General features: G+C 39.1%; 2 protein-coding genes across 2 annotated transcripts; both read left to right on the top strand.

Moving 5' to 3' along the window:
• Positions 1–16,082: 16,082 nt before the first annotated feature.
• Positions 16,083–16,646, top strand: LOC147493762 (uncharacterized). Its single transcript, XM_086567935.1, has one exon. It carries the CDS (start codon positions 16,083–16,085, stop codon positions 16,644–16,646), a length of 564 nt encoding a protein of 187 aa, XP_086424061.1.
• A 963-nt stretch (positions 16,647–17,609) lies between these two features.
• On the top strand, positions 17,610–19,165 carry LOC147493761 (uncharacterized). Its single transcript, XM_086567934.1, has 2 exons — positions 17,610–18,081; positions 19,074–19,165. Exons 1-2 carry the CDS (start codon positions 17,610–17,612, stop codon positions 19,163–19,165), a joined length of 564 nt encoding a protein of 187 aa, XP_086424060.1.
• The last annotated feature ends 741 nt before the right edge of the window (positions 19,166–19,906 follow it).

Genomic DNA, 19,906 nt, shown 5'->3' with positions numbered 1-19,906 from the left:
TGTGAATGAAAAAAATGCAAATTTAAGACAAGTGAGTAGTGAGTGAGAATACAATTTACTATTGGAAAACCGTAATAAACATAATCAGGACGGTGAATAAAATGGTCTTATATCGAACCATAAGAATATCACAAAACATGTGAAAATTGAGGTTGTTTTTTGCCGTCACAATCATTCTGTTGCTGTACAGCTAAAGGGCATATGCCAATAGATTAAGAGTTGAAGAGAAAGTTGTAGTCGCTGATTTGATGAAAGCAGAGATGAGACCCAAAAATACTCTTAAAAACCTTAAGGAAAAATTTCTATATAATACATCAATCGTACAATTTTTGCAAGAAAAATAATGTATAAGTCATGGCAGCTCAAGTAGAACATAAATGTAATAGTTTATGTATTTGATTTCTCAAGAAGGGTATTGATGTATTTTGTTGGTAGAAGCTTTAACAATTGATGAGCATCAATAAAATTTAATAAATCAAACACCTAAATTTAGGGTTTAAACCTTCAAATATGAAAAACAATTCACAAATAATTAATAATCAATAATAATCATCTAACAATAAAGGCCTAGATGTCTTTATATAATAAAACAACTACTAAATCTAATAGGAAACTATTATAAGTCTTATTCCTAATTGAATTAGGAAACCAAATAAAATATAAACTACTAATTAATTAATAATCTATGCTTATGCATAAGGTATATTCACCATGTTAAACGTGTAGACGATACAGATGAGGTTAGGGATTTGTGTTGGGCACATCCAAACAACATATCTTTGTCCAAGTGTTTCTCATATGTCTTCATCATGGATGTCACCTACAAAACGAATATACATGACTACCTACCATTCGAGATCGTAGGTGTCACCCCTACTCACAAGACTTTTTATGCATTCTATTGTGTAATGCAGAGAGAATTGCAGATGGCTTCAATTGGGCACTAGAGAATTTTAAATTAATGTTTGATGACTTGACACCTTTGATAATATTGATTGATGCGGATATCCGATGCTGCTTTGATAAAAGCTTTGGAAGTTATTTCCCCTCAAATTACTAAATTTTTGTGCCGATTATTTCACATAAATATGAATGCTGCACATATGGTGAGAAAAGAGCTTCCTGATGTGGAATCGTGCCAAAAAAACGATAGTTTGTGGGATCGTTTGGTAAGGTCTACAATTGATGCGGAGGTGGAGTGTCAATAGAATTATATTGTTGAGAAGTTCAAGGAGTTTTCAGATCTGATTGATTATTTTCAAAACACATAGATGTCTTGCAAAGAAAAATGTGTTGATGCTTGGTTAAATCGTTGCGTGAACTTTGGTGAGAATACCACAAACCAAGCCGAAGGTGCACATGCTTATCTAAAGCTTGAGTAGAAGAAAAAATCATACATTCCTTGACATGTAGAAGTTGACCCATCCTAATGTTGCTGCTCAAGTTATTGAAATTATAGCTTCATTCGAGCAAAGCTTAAACAACATTAAGCATGCACACACGATTGCTTTATTTAATTAGTAAAATTCGAGGCTTTATGTCAAGGAAAGCAATGGATATATTGCTTTACGAGAGAGAAAGATGTGAAAATGTAGGAAGTTCTACAAAAAAGTGTGGTTGTGTTCTCCGTCGCACACATGGGTTACCATGTGCCCATTCATTAAATGGTCTTTCTAAGAAGGGGGGGGAAAGCTTACTATGGACTTGATTCACTTATTTTGGAAGAAACTAAGTACAACACCTAACCCAATTGATCGAGGTGACCTAGACTACCAAGATGAATTTGCTTTGTTTGTTGATCGGCCATTACCAAAATTCTTCTGCGGATCAGAAAAAGAACTTGTTGCAGAGATTGAATGAAATAAGTTGTCCGCAAAATACTTGGTTAATCCCTCCTTAAAAAAAAGTGAAACCAAAGAGAATACCAGTTGGTAGTCTTGGCAAGAAAATTAAAGGGTTAATGAAAAGTGAAAATAAAGATGAAGACTCGACAAAAAGGGATCCTTCGACTTGGGAGAGATCACTACCTCTTATAATACCAATCAATGAATCATCATCTACTTCCGTGCAACATGCTTGGAAGAAACAAAAAATATCTTCAGTGCAAAAAGCTCCTAAGGAATCTCCGAAGAAAGCTTCACAAAAGATTGTTGCTCCGAAGAACGTTTTGAAGAAGGTTGTTGCTCCGAAAAAAGCTCCAAAGAATCATGTTGCACCGATAAGTATGAAAGAAAAATATCTTCTGCTTGTGCATGAATCTTTTCACCAGTATGTAGAAGATTTGAAAATGTGAGCGGTGATAGAAACTTTGGTCTTCGGGCAGTTGCAGTTGGTATGGGATTTGATAAGGATACGGGGTGGATACAAGTGAGGCAAGACTTGGTTGAAGAGATTGACACATGGAGGCACAACTTATATGATAAAATGTGGCATGATAATGGAGCCTCAAAACTTCGCACAATCATTGATTGGTATAGAAGCTCGTGTTATTCCTCAAAATATATGTTAATGCTCGAAACCGGTTATTTAATTGCTCGTAAGTATAACGTGGTTTTAATTTTTTTTATCCCCCCTAGTGGCATACATTATTTCCTTTCATTGCACTCAAGTCCTCCAAGTAATCCTAAAATAATTGGTGTTATGTGCGACATAGACAATAACCATTATGTCAATGTCTACCAGAATTGTCTTTTCCCTAGATCTGTGACTTCATGGAGAGATTGGGCATTACCTAGAGTTGATGCATATACGGAGGCTTTTATTAGGAACCTTCAATTCAACTTCTGACAGATGTTGGAGTTGAACCCTATGCAATTATCTTATCTGATGATGATGATGTTTAATGTAGTTTTTCAGTGAATGTAAGGCTAAACTTTTGTAAAATGATGTTTACTTGTAACTGTTTTTGAATGGTGGTTACTGGTAATTTTTTTTATAAATGGTGATTACTTATAATTTTGTATAAATGGTGGTTACGTACTTGTAATTTTTTAGAATGACGAGAATGTAATGAAAAAAGTAGATATCAAATGTTAATCATTTTTACTTTGTTTATTAAATGTTGAACTTAAAAAAAAACACTTGTATATCTTTACGTTGTTAAGTTTAAGAGTATCAAAAAATATAATGTGCATGTGTTTGCAAATGTCACTAATTTAATGCCTTTCACCTCGCTAAGATTGAATTGTACCAAGCAACCCACATAAGAATTATCGAAATGGAACAATATAAATGACCAAATGATACTTGATTTTAAGACTGCACGCGTGTTTATGAATTCAAATGTTAATCATATATTTTTTTTTTATTATTATTAACTATGAAATTTGTTGAGGCGCTCTAGATCCTCTTGGATCACCAAATGTAGCATGGTATCAAAGTGGGCTATTTACTGCATGATACTCATTTAAAATTTGTGCGTGTGTTTGGCCCAAGAAATGCCACACTTGAGAGGGCGTATTGAGATTTATAATCCCATATCAGGTGTCTAAACTCTAAAGCTGCAATTAAATATAGTACTCCTGTAGGCGCTCTACTCATAACCAATTGGTTTCGAGTTGGATGCCCAAATTTATCACTTTCCTTGAAATATCAAGGGAGGGGGTGTTGAAGTACAAAGTTGATACATCTAAAGAGTAAAGACACAACCAAGGAGTAGAACACGTAGAATTCAAAAGGTGAAACAACGTGACCACAACTGTTGCTAGGAAGTAGGAACCAATTGAGTAGATGCATGTCTGTAAGGACCGCTTTCTGCCAAAGGATGATTTGAATTGAAGGAGAAATCATAGTAGATCGCGCAGTCTCCCTAAGCTAACAGTGTTTGTTTATAACACCATTTTGCTCAGGCATGAAGGCTGGCGTATATTTACATCACAGTCAAGCATAAGAGAAGCTACCGATGTTTATTTCACCCTATGTGAGTTCGGATGCACTTGATAATGGCAGAAACCTGGAACACCCAACAGTAATGAGAATAGTTGTAAGTAGACAACACAGTGATGTTCACTGTTATGTGTGAACAAATTTAGACTGCCGCCCCACACAGCTAGACCCACAGGTGGTGGATAAGTCTGAGTGGGCGGTCAGTCTGAGGGGTTACACTTGATCTCCTGTAATGAGATATCTCACTCTGGACCGACAAATAATGGAAAAAATAGCTCGGTCTTTGACTCGCACCTAGTAGTAACAATGCTCTATGTGCAAGGTTCAAAGGTTGACTCAATCTGGTTAAATAAGAGGGAAACAGTAACACGAGTGAATTTGCATGAAAATGAAACCATGACTTGGGCAGTTGGGAGTATTATCGTATTCTAGCTACCCAACGAATCTTTTAGGAAGAGATGAGCTTGTGTGTCGTATGGGGATCGTGGACATTTCTTTGTCTGTGCGGCATGTTGCGTATGTGATTGAAAACACAATCTAAATCAAATCTATCCTTTCCCCTCTCATCTCGACCCTCCTCTCTCATTTAACTTGATCTTGGAAAATCAGTAACTACATGATAATTCTTCGCTGAAAGCAACCGAAAGAGCAGTACCCAAGTGATGAAGAAGCTGGCGAGATGACAGAGTTTGAGAGTGATGGAGAACTGTGATCGAGACTGGAGGCTGGAAATCCGTTAGTGCCCAGTAATCTAATAGTGTTTCAGGAAAGTCCCAAGATAAAGACGATAAGGAGGCAAACTAGTTATGTGTTCTTTTCTTCTAATTAAATAAGAAAGATTTGGTCTTTCGCTGCACACTGGTTAGTAACCTTTGTTTGGTGAAAGATGTCAAATGACTCGTATATCCTCCCTGAGTATCTCATCTTTGTGTTATCCTTCGAGGTTTCACAGTGAAAACGAGTGTAATCCTTTCAGTAAGAAACATGGTATTTTCTGCAAATTATAAAAGTGACATTCCTCATTTACAAGTTGAATAGATAGAATCCATCTTCGTAGTCACTATGCTCCTTGTAAATTGTTGGTGCTTTTAAAGGCTCGTAATTGATCAGGGTCACTTCACAACAATTCTGAAAGGTAAAATTTGTATAAGCTCAAGGAGTAATGTAATACTTTTGGTAGAATGTCAAAAAATGTATTGAGAGTTCTTTAATTTGTTTGGGTTGTAATATATGTTGGGGATTATACCAATACCAATCGATTCCCCCACTACACAGATAATTTGTATTTGAACACAATTCAACTCCAGACAAATTCTAAATATCAACTACAGCCTATACTAACATGCCCAACTCGCTAAACAACAATCAACAACAAATAATAATGTAAAGCAGTAAAGGCAAACCACAAAACAAAGATTTACCGTGGTTCGGCCAATGATGCCTACTTCCACAATAGTCAGTTCTTTATAAAATGGGAATGAAGATTACAATTTCTCCTTTCAGTCTCTCACCTTACTAGATCACTCTTATCTCTTTTTCTGGGGTTGTATCTCTCAGAAAAATGTTATCTCAATCTTGATAGCTTTCAAGATTGGTTTTCTCTCTTTGTTTTGTGCGGTTCTTAGTCTTTTCGACTTGGTTAGGTTTTCCAAAACCTTGATTTTGTTTTTATACCAAAAACAAATTTGGCGGTTCTTGTAGAAAGCGAAGCCCAAAATTAGACTCGGGCGCAGGCGTCTATATTTGAGCGGCTGGTCGCCTTCAAAACATCTGAGACGCCATGGCGTGCTGCGCGCTCATCATCTGGCGCTGGTCGCTCAACACCGGATCGATTCAAAGGCACGAAGCAGTGCTTTACTCTCTGCAGGCGCTCGACATATTCAACGCCGAATCAGCTCCGTTTCTCTCCAACTCTGTTTCTCTCCTCATGTGAGGGATAACTCCAACAATCTCCCCCTCCAGAACAGTGAGGGAGGATACCTCCATGCAATTTCCAAATCAACAAGAGGAGTCTGCTACCATTCCGGCGGTAGCACAACAAACATCAAACTTACCTTTCGGTAAGACTTTGGTCATCATATCCAACCCGTTCTTGTCGGTATGGATCTTCTCGATACACAAATGCTTGTCTTCGAGTACTTCTCTAATCCAATGATAACGCAAGTGTATATGCTTGGATCTAGAATGAAAACTCGGATTCTTGCTCAAGTGGATGGCGCTCTGATTGTCACATAGAACTACAAACTGTTTCTGCTTTAGCCCTAGTTCGTCAAAAAACCTCTTCATCCATAGCATCTTTTTGCAACACTCAGTGGTTGCAATATACTCGGCTTCTGTAGTGGAGAGGGCAACACACTTTTGCAACTTAGATTGCCAAGAAACTGCTCCCCCTGCAAAAGTAACCAGATAACTGGAGGTGGACTTCATCGAGTCAACATCACCGCCATGTCCGTGATCGGTGTAACCTTCAAGTAAGGGCTTACTTCCACCAAAGCACAAACATGATTTGGAAGTGCCTTTGAGATATCTCAATATCCACTTAACACCTTCCCAATGCTCCTGACCCGGATTTGACAGAAATTGGCTTACAACACCAACGGCGAAAGCAATATCCGGTCTTGTACACACCATGACATACATTGCCCGCCGGATGCATAAGGAATCTTTTCCATCCGACTCTGCTTTCATGCTCACCCTTTGGACACATCTCTTTGGTCATGCGGGCGGCACCAAGCGGATTAACCGATTGGTTTCGCTTTGATCTATGTTGAATCTTTTTAACACCTTCTCAATGTAGCTTTCTTGAGAAAGCCACAACTTCCTACTCTTTTACGTCACGAGGGGTCCGTGATCCCAAGTATCCGCTTTGCTTGACCCAAATCCTTCATCTCAAAGGACTTACTCAAGTCTTTTCTTCACTTGGATATCTTGTTGATGTTTGGGCCAACTATCAACATATCATCCACATACAAAGAATAAGCACTATGAAATCCCCATCCGAAATCTCGAACAAACGCGACAATGATCGGAAGCGGACTTCTTGTATCATTGCTTCGCCATAAAGGAGTCAAACTTTATGTGTACCGCGCCTCGGTGCTTGCTTCAACCCATACAAACTCTTTATCACCTTGCATACTAGGTGCTCCTTGCCTTTGACCTCAAACCCTCCTCGGGTTGGTCCATGTAGACATAGACATCTTCTTCAAGGTCCATGAAGAAAAAACTGTCTTAACATCTAGCCGCTTTCAACCTCTAGGTTCATATTTGCGGCCATATCCAATACCACCCGGATAGAAGTCATCTTCACTACAGGAGAGAAAATCTCATTAAAGTCAATCCCTTTCCTTTGACCGAATCCCTTCACAACAAGGCGAAGCTTTGTGCCTTGGGTGAGATTGTTCTCCCTCATGCTTGACTTTGTATATCCACTTATTCTTGAGAACTTTTCTCCCCGTGGGTTTCTCAACTAACTTCATAAGTGTGATTCTTATGCAAAGAATCCATCTCGTCATGCATGGCCTTCAACCACTTTTCTTTGTGCGTACCTTCAAGTGCCTCTTGATAGTACATAGGTTCTCCACCATCCGATAGTAGCACGTCACGTATGTGGTGGATATCCTGGTTGAAGCTAGTCTCCTCTGTCGGACCTCCTTGCCCCATCGATGGTGCCTCGGGAGGATGCACTTCGCTTGCTTCGGTGGTGGTTCATGCATCTCATCTGCATCTTCTATACCAATAGGTTCTATCCCATCATGAAAGCAATAGGATTCTCATCATGAGCTTCAAACTCATGGTTCTCTGCGTGATTCTCAATGCCTTCTCGCATGTTCCACAAGTAGGAACTTCGGTTCGAATCGGCCAAGATCATTTGTGAAAGCCTCAGTAGCTTTCACCCTCCTCAAAGTCCGCTATGGTTTGGTCTTCTAAGAAAACAACATCTCGACTTGGATTACCTTCTTGTTAATCGGATCATAGAGTTTGTAACCAAACTTTTCATCTCCGATAACCCGAAAAATGCACCGCTTGGCTTTGTCATCAAGCTTGGATCTCTCATCCGGAATATGCACAAATGCCCCGCACCCAAATACCCCTCAAGTATCCATAATCAACATCTCTGCCGACCATACTCTCTCGGATAATCACTATTCAGAGGCTTTTTGCGGCGACGGGTTGATCACATGCGGCCAGTATGCATTGCTTCTACCCAGTAGCTTCTAGGTAGCTTAGAGTGAGATAGCATGCATCTCATCCTCTCTACAATGGTACGATTCATTCTCTTTGCTATTCCATTCTGTTGCGGTGTCTTGGGAACGGTCTGCTCATGACGAATCCCATGACTCTGGCAATACTCTTCAAATGGCTCAATGTACTCACCCCCATTATCTGAGTGAATACACTTTAACAACTTCCCAGTCTCTCTTTCCACCATGCTGTGGAATTTCTCAAACACGCCAAGTACTTCATCCTTGGTCTTCAAACTATAGGCCCATATCTTTCTTGACGCATCATCAATGAATGTCAAGAAGTACGAAGCTCCCTGGTGGGACTTTACTATCATAGGACCACATAAGTCTGTGTGCACTAGTTCAAGGACAATGCCCTTTCTGTGAGACGGGAATCTTTGGAAAGACACCCTGTGTTGCTTTCCTACCAAACAGTGAGTACATGTATTTAAATGTGTACCTTTAATGTCTCCGGCAATCGCTTTTGCTTAGCAAGAACTTCCATCCCTTTTTATGCCCATGTGACACGATCTCTTGTGCTACGATTCGGATGAAGCTTCTTCTTCGCGCAAGATTTGCTTACGCTTTACACAAACTAGCCTCGTGTTTTGTAAAGAGAGCAAAGTTTTCTTTCCTCGGTTGCTACAATGGAACCTCTCGCTTTCGGTTTCCATACCCCGTTACCAAACGAGTTTACAAAGCCATCGTCATCTAATTTCCCGGCCGAAATTAGGCTTAACCGATGTCGGGGACATGTCTTCCATCCTTGAGTGTCAAGGTGTAGCCGACATTGATTTCTACATGAACATCTCCAATGCCTATAATCTTGAGACTCCAAACATTTACCCATCCTTACTTCACCATATTCACCACCTGTAGGTAGTGAAGAATCCCAATCGGCGGTGTGACGTGATAGGATGCTCCTCAGTATCTATCATCCACTCGTATCGACATGAGGTACTAAGGCAAAAACACACACCACACAATCGACACATGATCCCACTAGGTCGCCGACTAATCGCGGTAGTATCTCCGCGTGTTTCCGTTCCTCTACACCATGTCTTCATGTACACGGTTATTCTTCTCATCCCTCTTCTGTTCTTTGACTCATATCTGAAGTGGCCTTTGGTGGCACAATAGTAACATTGCCTCTCGCCTTAGGAGTTCTAGTTTCACCCCTAGATTTACTTCGTCATCACCTCTAGAACGAGATGGTTTTGTTTTGACCTCTCCCCGTTTCTCGTGAAAAGGATCTCTCGAGTGAGAGAGTTTCTTGCACTCCTTCTAGTCTCCTCATTCAAGAAAGGCGTGGTAGCCATCTCCATGGTAACAATTCCATCCTTGGCTGCTCCATGTAGAGAAACTGCAAATGTCTCCCAACTTTCGGGTATAGAGCCTAATAGAAACAAAGCCTCAACTTCGTCTCCCAAATTGATCTTCATCAAATGCATCTGATTGATGATATTCTGTACTTCATTAAGATGCTTAGACATTGAAGAACCTTCTTGGTACCATTGGGTCGCAAACTTCTTAACGACTAGCACTTTGTTTCCACCGACTTCCTCTCATAAAGGTCTTTGAAGTTTCTTCCACAAAGATGATCGGTAGTAGTCTCTCGGGGACACATGGTGAAAGACATTGTCGTCAATCCACTGTCGAATGTATCCAATCGCTTTTCTGTCAAGCTTTTTCCACTTAGCTTCATCAGTCTTTTCTGGTTTTACTCCCTCATTCTCAATGGGAAGTGTCAAGTCCTTGCAGTATAACAAGTCTTCCATCTTGGCTTTCCAGATGGTGTAGTTCTTCCTATTCAGACTCATCATACGAGTGTTCACGGAATGGTCCATCTCTACAAGTTATTTAACCTCAAATCTTCTCTTAGGAATTTCGTTAAACACCTTCTGACCAAGATTCGGATAACACCCTAGTCTATTCCAACCAAGGCTCTGATACCACTTGTTGGGGATTATACCAATACCAATCGATTCCCCCACTACACAGATAACTTGTATTTGAACACAATTCAACTCCAGACAAATTATAAATATCAACTACAGCCTATACTAACATGCCCAACTAGCTAAACAACTATCAACAACAAATAATAATGTAAAGCAGTAAAGACAAACCACAAAACAAATATTTACCGTGGTTCGGCCAATGATGCCTACTTCCACAAGAGTCAGTTCTTTATAAAGTGGGAAGGAAGATTACAATCTCTCCTTTCAGTCTCTCACCTTAATAGATCACTCTTATCTCTTTACAGGGTTGTATCTCTGTAAATATTATCTCTCAATCTTGATAGCTTTCAAGATTGGTTTCTCTCTCTTTGTTTTTGTCTGGTTCTTAGTCTTTCTGACTTGGTTAGGTTTTCCAAAACCTTGATTTTGTTTTTATACCAAAAAACAAATTTTGCGGTTACTGTAGCGAAGCCCACGAAAATTAGACCTGGGCGCAGGTGCGCCCCATTTGAGCGCGGGTCGCACCCAAAACACTAGAGCCATGGAGCAGCGCTTCATATCGAAGCTGGTCGTGCTCAACACCGGATGATTCAAAGGGCGAAGCGAGTGCGCTTACTCCGGCCTGCAGCGGCGCTCGACATATCTAACACCGAATCAGCTCCGTTTCTCTCCAGCTCTGTTTCTCTCCTCATGTGAGGGATAACTCCAACAATATATAGTGGATTACTGTAATGTATTTTGCATTGTTTCATGGAAGTGTTCGGTGTTCCATTTGTAGACAGCCAAGGAAGTACAGACGATGAGTTGAGCCCAACTTGTGTCTCCTCTCTGTTGGGTATCCAGATAGGAGTTGCTGCTGGGTTATGGCATACGGTTTGCCTTTCTGCTGAAGGTGATGTGTATGCATTTGGTGGCAATCAGTTCGGGCAGCTGGGAACTGGTACAGATCAAGCTGAGGTACAGTTCAAAATCATCATACTTGGGCAATGCTGCCTTTGTTTCATGGAAGATAGCAACAACACATATAAGGTACCTGTAGGGGAGCTGCAAGAAAAGTGTTCCAATGGCATATGAACTTGTGTGGCACACGCCTGACCCACTCAGTCGGTTAAAGCTCTTTTTGTTTATGGTCAGAAGGAACTCAAAATTATATATCCTGTCAAAGTTGATACATGACGGTCAGGCCCATCCGAGGTCCATCAGTTCTTAGTTAACTCCTCTGCTGTTGGTATACTCTTCTTGTGGTCCACCCCTGAGGTCATCCTGGTTTCTTTGTTTTTGAAATTGTTATTTTTTCGACTTTGTGGCTAACGTAGCTTTCGTTCACTTCCTTGTTACAGACACTACCTAGGGTATTGGAAGCTGCAAGTATGGAGGATAAGCATGCAAAAATTGTCTCTTGTGGTGCTCGTCATACTGCTGTAGTCACAGGTACACCTAATCTCTGTATCACTGGAAGATTTCAATATGTTGAGATGCGATTGTAATCTTGTTAATACCGGACTACATTGGCATTTATTGAACCCGGCTGTCTAGTGGAAATCTCTTTCCAAGTTAAATATGGAGAAGACATACTAGGACTAAGAGACTCACACACACACATACCCTTGTTTCTCTTATCAGGTTAATACTTAAATGTTATATGCTCGGCTTGACCCGTGGTTGTAACGTTATGCTGGTAAACGTGGATCAGCTGATCTGGGAGTTTGTACGTCTTGAGGCTCCTCCGAAACACAGTATGCATCAGCTTAAAAGCTGCAGCGACCGTGTCAATTTCGAGACTCGCTTTTTGTGCTTCCTCTATTTATTATGTGTAGAGGTTTGTATATTTTGGGGTCTATGACCTGATGTCGTGATTGTTAGGGAATGAATGCACTCTTTTTTGGGATTACATACTATCAAGTTTCTTGAGTAAACTTGAATCAAGCCTTATGTAGTTCATATCTTTCTACTTATAGATGTTTGAGTTGACCTTCCTTATTTGCTCCAGGCTGTTGTCAAGTGTAGATCTATATTTTGTGTTATTTTGATGATTCATCATCACTCCTGATATTACAAAGTAAATATCTCTTTGATTGGTGTGTTGATTGAGCTTATAGATCGCGCTAGATCATTTGCTTTCATATATGGCTGTAACTGATATTTGGGATGACCTGAGTCTAGGTCGTTGTTAGTCATGGTTGTCATGGGCAAATATTGTCATACCGATATTCTAACCTGAAATATGATGGTATATCATGAAATGTTAAATAAGTTGGTGCATGAGAGGAAGAAGGCGGGGAAATAGGAAGAAGGAAGAAGATGGACACGCGGCAGTTGATGATTGGACAAAACTATCCTTACAACACTGTATAAAGACTTGAAGTGGAAGAATTAAAGGGATTCTGAAATCATTCCAAAAAATCATTTGTAAGAACGAGAGTAGAGAGAGAAAGTGAGAAACTGTAACCGCCATTGTTATTCCTTAATAAAACTATATTTTCCAGTTCATTTCAGTATTCATTTTCTCATCTTTAGTTTCATCGTTCTTGATAATTGTAAGTGATTCTTAGCATCACTACATTGGCGCCGTTTGGGTTCAAAGTCAAAGATCGAGAGTGAGATTTTTCGTTTTCTTTTTCTTTGTTTGAATCCATTGTTTGAAGTTTGGTTAGAAAGAGTAATCAAGATGCCTCCAAAGCGTGCTACAGCAAGTAAGGCAATGATGGTGAATGAGGGAAGCACTTCTCAGGCTATATCTAGGAATGAGGAGCGAAGAACCCGAAGATCAACAAGTAGGATGATAGAAGAAGCAGAAGAATTGCAATAGAAAGAAGTATCTTTAAAAGATTTGTTGAGAAAGATGAATGAATTAAAAAAGTAGAACCAGATGTTAATGGCTGAGAATAAGTTGATAAGGGAAGAGAAGGAGAGGCGTGCTGAAGACGCTATGTATGAGAAGGATGATGAGGAGTCGAGTTTAGGAACTCCGATAGTGAGACAGAGTCATCTCGAGGAAAGGAAAAGGAGTCATATCGAGGAAGTACAATCGGTAGCGAGAACAACTCCCAAAGAGGTTAATGAAGAAGAAAATAAAGCCTTGGTTATGAAGGAGATGGTGCAAGAAATTATGCAAAAGCAGTTAGGAAATCAGTTGTTGGAAAAAGTCTCGGCATCGATAAGAAAGCTGGCAGATGATGTCGGTAGAAACCCGTTAAGAAAGGAGATAGAGAGGACGTTGTTACCTTCGAAATTCAAGAATCCAAAATTAAGCCAATATGAAGGAGCTACGGACCCCATTGACCATCTGTTTAGTTATCGACATCAGTTCTCGATATACCAGGGCACTGAATTTTGGGATACGGTCTTATGTCGGTCATTTTCATCAAGTTTGAAGGGAAAAACATTGAAGTGGTTTTGCACAATTCCAGAAGGATCCATTTCATGTTTAAGAGAAATTGAAGAAAGATTCCTGACTAATTATGGTCATCAGAGGGTGAAACCAAAGCAAGTGTCAGCTTTATTCCAGTTGAAGCAAGCAAAGAAAGAGTCATTAAAAGATTTTCTAACAAGGTTCAAGGCTGAAACACAGGCGGTGGAAAGATTGGATGAGTCATAGATGACAGCAGTTATAGCTTTTCAAGAGTTGTATGACAAAGTGGATAGAGATATCATAGTAGAAGAAAGGTTGAGAACCGCTACGGTGCAGGCGGTGTTGCAGGTCATCGATACGGGGAAAAAGAGAAGGATAACAGTGATTGATATGAGAATCGGGAATCCTCAAGGCCAAATAATAAAAGGCCTCAGGAGCATTATACAAATCGAGATAATCAGTCTCAACAGCGAACGAAATATGACAGAACATTGAGAGAAGAGCTGGATCCTAGTAATTTCATATCTCTAAATTCAACAGCAGAGGATATTTTGCGGCGAATAACAAAAGAAGATTTGACATATTGTCAGTTCCACAAGATTGAGAACCACAAGATTGAGAACCACGAGACAAATAGGTGTCTTCAGTTATTAAAGGAGATAGACAGGCTTTATGAAAGACGGGAAACTAAGAGAATTTCGTGGAGATATTAGGCCGGCAGAAACAACAACCATAAGAGAGAAGCCATTGGGTGTAATAAACATGATCTACAAGGGAGAAATTCCTCAGAAAAAGATTGTTCGAGACAAGATAAGGAAGATTTCGACGGTGAAAGAAGTTCTCGAAGTTAATATCGAGCCAGTGCCAGTAAGTTAGCAGTTGATATCTTCTAGCATTCCGGGAGCAATCATGTTCATACCGGAGGATTTGTCCAAGGTAATGTTGCCACATGATAATGCATTGCTAATTACTTTGCGTATTTCGGGCTATGATGTACAAAAGATATTGGTAGATTGTGGAAGTTCAGTTAATATTTTATTTTGGAAAACATTCAAAGGAGTGGGTCTCGATGAGACACATTTAAAGCCACCAAAGTTCAATTTATATGGTTTTAATGGAACTTCTACCAAACCTATGGGGAGATAAAATTACCAGTTCAAGCTGGGCCTCAAACAGTAATGACAAAATTCGTGGTTATCAAGCACCAATCTAATCACAATGCGATACTGGAGAGGAAATGGATACATAAGATGAGGGCTGTGCCCAGTACATTTTATCAAGTACTTAGATTCCCAACTGTATATGAATTACATGAGCTAAGGGGGGATCAATCAGAATCAGAAAAGTGTAATTTCGTTATAGTGAAAGGAATGATGAAGGGGAAAAGCTTACTTAGGAGATGAATAAGCATGAGGAACCACCATGGGAAAGAAAAACAATAGAGGTGGTGGACAAGGTTAATATCGGGAAAAGAAAAGAGGAGCATTATACGTTCATAGGAACAGAAATGGCGGCAGACATAAGAAAAGAGTTGATAGTATTTTTGGAAGAGAATCAAGATGTTTTGGCGTGGTCAATGTCGGATCTCACCGGTATCGATCCAGAAATATGTTCGCACAAGTTAAATATGGAAGAAGGTGTAAAACCAGTGCATCAAAAGCATAGAAAGGTGAGACCAATGTACGAAGAAGCGGTGCAAGCAGAGATACAAAAAATGTTAGACAATGGCATCATTAAAGAAGTAGAGCATTCGGAATGGGTAGCAAATATAGTGGTAGTACCTAAAAAGGATAGTCGTGTTCGAATATGTGTCAATTTTACTGATGTAATTAAGAAGTGTCCAAAGGACCATTATCTCATGCCAAGAATTGATGAATTGGTCAACAGAACGGCGGGTTTTGAGTTGATCAGTTTTTGCGATGGGTATTCGGGATATTTTCAGATTCTAATGGCGGTAATAGACCAGTTGAAAATGGCTTTCGTGGTAAATGGAGGTATATATTGCTTTGTCAGAATGTCATTGGATTGAAGAATGCGGGAGCCACATATCAAAGGCTAGTGGAGAAGATGTTTAAGAAACTCATCAAGCATATTGTTGAGGTTTATATTGATGATATGGTCATCAAATCTATGAAAGCAGCTGATCATATAAAGGATCTCGATACGGTGTTCAAGATTTTGAGGGAATTTAATATGAAGTTAAACCCTGAAAGATGTACCTTCGGGGTCAGTTCTGGAATTTTTTTGGGTTATATCGTTACGAAGTGAGGTATCGATGCTAATCCTGATAAAATACGAGCGCTTCAACAAATGTCATCACCTACAACTCGAAAGCAAATACAAAGGCTGATGGGAAGAATAGCGGTGCTCAATAGATTCATTTCCAGGACGTCTGATCGATGTAAGCCACTTTTTAAATTGTTTAAGAAGAATGTTAAGTTATATTGGAACGAGGAGTGTGAAGATGCATTTTTTGAGTTAAAGAAATATTTGCAAGAGATGCCAACTCTAACAAAGCCAGAAAAGGGAGAAAATTTGTTTCTTTATTTGGCTGTATCGGATTTTGCGGTAAGCTCTGTCCTCATGAAAGTTGAAAATGGTATGGAAAGACCAATGTATTTTCAAAGTAAAATGATGCTCGAAGCCGAGGCTTGATATTCGATGACAGAAAAGTATGCGTTGGCATTGTTATTCTCGTCTCAAAGATTAAAGCCTTATTTTCAAGCACATTCGGTGATAATAATGATGAATTTACCGCTAAAGCAGACTCTAGCAAAAACTGCTAAATCTGGAAGGATGTCTAAGTGGTCGGTACTAATTAATGAATTTGGAGTCGAGTATCGAAACCGCATATCGGAAAAAAGTCAAGTGTTAGCCGATTTCCTGGCTGATTTTCCTTCTGAAGATGCCAATTGGGGCATGGAAGAAGAAGAGTTTGCATTGCTACAAGAGCCTGATGATGTTGTCGATACGTATGATCCATGGGTTGGGGCAAATGGTTGGAGACTATTTGTCGATGGATCTTCTGGAGGAAAAGGGTGTGGCATTGGAATAGTGTTGGTTACTCCTGAAAATCAGAGACTCGAGACTGCAATAACATTGGGTTTTCATGCATCAAACAATGAGGCTGAATATGAGGCTCTGATAGTTGGTCTCGAGATGGCTAAGTCCTTCAATATAAAGGAGCTATCGATTTTTAGTGATTCGATGCTTGTGGTCAGCTAGATTAATGGAGGATACTCAGCAAAATGTGAGAACATGGTTGATTACTTGAATTTTATAAAGCCTAAGTTGAAGGATTTCAATAGGATAAGGCTGCATCATCTCAATAGAAATGAAAATTGACATGCGGATGCTTTAGCATATGTGGCAGCAATGCTAGAAAACACGGAGGGTTAGAATCTTCATATCGGCGTGCAAGAAAAGCCGAGCATTGACATTGAGGGATTAGCAGTTATGGAGATTGATACACTGGGGGCGTCATGGATGGAGCCATATACGTCATATTTGGCCTATGGGAAAATAATGGAGGACAAAAATGAGGCCAGAAGAATCAAATCTGGCACCCAAAGATATATATTGATTGATGGTGAGTTGTATCGAAAGAATCTTAGAGGTCCACATTTGAAATGTGTATCGTATGAGGAAGCACAGCTAATCATTGCTGAGCTTCACAAAGGGGAATGTGGAAACCACTCAGCTGGGAGGTCATTAGCCAATAAAATCACAAGACAAAGATATTTTTGGCCTCAAATGCGAAGGGATTGTCTTTGATATGCGAAAAAGTGTATACAGTGCCAAATTCATGGGAAAGCCATACATGTTCCTGCTAAAGAATTACATTGTGTTTCAAACCCGTGGCCTTTTGTTCTATGGGGAATGGATATTGTTGGTCCACTCACACCAGAGGGGTAAAAAAAGGTTCATATTGGTAGTCACAGATTATTTTACAAAATGGGTAGAGGCCATAGCTCTGCAGCATATCAAAGAAAAGGATGTCATAAATTTCTTGTTTGAACGAGTTATATGTCGATATGGGTTGCCTTATGCTATTATATCAGATAATGGTCCGCAGTTCGAAGGAGGGAAAGTGAGAGCTTTCTTGGAATCTTACAAGGTTAAGCATTTCATATCTGCACCATATTATGCTCAAGGTAACGGTCAGGCGGAGGCAACAAATAAGACATTATGGATAATATCAAGAAAAAATTAGAGGACAAGAAGGGTTTTTGGGTGGATGAGCTAAATAGCGTTTTATGGGCTTATAGAACAACACCTCGAACAGCCACTGGGGAATCACCTTTTACTTTGGCTTATGGTATGGAGGCAGTAATTCCCTCAAAAATGGTGGTATCGACATCCAGAACAAAAATGATAACGAATGGTCAAAATAATGACAGAATGTCTTCAGAAGTTCTCCATCTCGAGGAAACAAGGGATCAAGCAAGGATAAAGCTCGACACATATCATAGGCAACTCAAAAAAGCTTTCAATAAGAAAGTAAGAGAAAGACATTTTCAGGAAGGAGATTTGGTCCTGAAAGTGGTTACTCAAGCTACTAAAGAAAAAGGGGCTGACAAACTAGCAGCAAGCTGGAAGGGGCCTTACATAGGTCATAAAGTTGGGATCAATGGAGCTTATTACTTGAAAACGGCTGAAGGTGTAATATTACCAAAGCCTCAGAATGTAAGCAATTTGAAAGCATTTTATCAATAAAGAATATTTCCAGTATCATGATGTAATTTTTTGTTATCAAGGCTATGCGATCAATAAAGATGTTATCATTCTCGAAATCAATGTTGATATGTGTATGACAAATATTTATATCTTTAGAATTATATGAGTGGTAATAGATCAAACAAAATCTTGGTGATCTGTAGATCCTCATCTCGATACCAGGCCAATAAAATCCTATTCTTGGCAGAAATGTGAGTTCAGGTCAACAAAATCCTGGTGATCTGTAGATCATCATCTCGATACCAGGTCAATAAAATCCTATTCTTGGCAGAAATGCGAGTTCAGGTCAATAAAATCCTGGTGATCTGTAGATCCTCATCTCGATACCAGGTCAATAAAACCCTGTTCTTGGCATACATGCATGTTCAGGTCAATAAAATCTAAATTTGAGCATAAAGGCGAATAGAGGAGGTATGGAATACATGGGGTTGATTGATCAACGCCAGAATACGGATGAAGTAAGGTATGTTTTTAGGAATAATATTTAAATATAATATGGATATCGAGTGTCGAATATCGACATACATTTATTTTTATGTTGAAAACAAAAGCATATATTAGTAATTAAGGAAGCTAGTATCAGAGATAGTGCGATAATGTTTCATCAGAAAGAGAGCAAGGGTAGGCGAAGCAGCCTATCACAGGTTACAATAGAAGATAAAATGTAAGAAACAAAGTTAATCATAATTTTCTTCGTCATCTTCATTTTCATTTCATTTTCATCTTCATTTTCTTCTTCATCTTCATCATCACCATCTTCACCATCAGAGTCAATATTGGAAGTTTCTTCATTATCATCTTCGTTATCTTTGGCATAGTCATTACAATGGGGATCTTTCAACCATTTATCGCTAGGGGCATTTTCATTTTCTTCTTCATCAGTTTCTTCATTTTTGTTTTCTTCTCCTTCTTTAGGTTCTTCTTCTGACTGCTCTTCCTCATCAGAAAGGTCAGTGGTGTTGCAATCAGACCAACGTTCTGGGAGAGAGGGAGAGGGGTCAGGTTGATTGGGTAAAACCATAGTAATGGTTAGAATAATAAGGAAGAAAGAATGGGCAGTCATGGTGTTATTTGTAAGAATATTAATGAAGAGTGTGATAGTTGTATGTTAAAATGCAAAGATTGTAAGGCATTTTATAGAAGAAATAGTAGGATGAAAAAGTTTGTTTATTGAGGATTTGATAAGAAAAAGAGAAATGGTAGGTGGGCATGAAAATGAGGAAGAGGTACGAAAAAATTGTTTTATTCGTTGTATGTGCATGGGACAGTCAGAGGTTTGAGAGATGTTTGTGTAAAGTTTAATAACGTGGTTTAGTACAATCAGTATTGGTATTTGAGCCTGTACTTTGTGAGTCAATAGAATATTTAATTGTTATAATAAATGCATGCCAAAGAATAATATTATATGATAAGTATCGATACTACTTTTAGTGGGAGTGGTATTGAAACTCGTTTTAAAATTTTCAGTATATGATAAGTATCGATACTACTTTTAGTGGGAGTGGTATCGAAACTCGTTTTAAAAATTTTAGTATATGATAAATATCGATACTACTTTTAATGGGAGTGGTATCGAAACTAGTTAGAAAATTTTTAAGTACATGATAAGTATTGATACTACTTTTAGTGGGAGTGATATCGAAACTAGTTTGAAAATTTTAAGTATATGATAAGAATCGATACTACTTTTAATGGGAGTGGTATCGAAACTAGTTTGAAAATTTTAAGTATATGATAAGTATCGATAC

This window comes from Coptis chinensis, chromosome 6 (genome assembly GCF_015680905.1).
Source record: "Coptis chinensis isolate HL-2020 chromosome 6, ASM1568090v1, whole genome shotgun sequence".
In the NCBI taxonomy this organism is placed as follows: Eukaryota; Viridiplantae; Streptophyta; class Magnoliopsida; order Ranunculales; family Ranunculaceae; genus Coptis; species Coptis chinensis.
Note: the sequence above shows the minus strand (reverse complement) of the source record. Positions and strands in the feature narration are given on the sequence as shown.

Bases quoted from the DNA above. Each gene is read 5' to 3' on its own strand.
- LOC147493762 (XM_086567935.1), top strand. From the start codon at position 16,083: ATGACAGAAAAGTATGCGTTGGCATTGTTATTCTCGTCTCAAAGATTA.
- LOC147493761 (XM_086567934.1), top strand. From the start codon at position 17,610: ATGGATAATATCAAGAAAAAATTAGAGGACAAGAAGGGTTTTTGGGTG. The intron at 18,082-19,073 runs GTGTAATATTAC...CTCCTTCTTTAG, and splicing joins TTACTTGAAAACGGCTGAAG to GTTCTTCTTCTGACTGCTCT.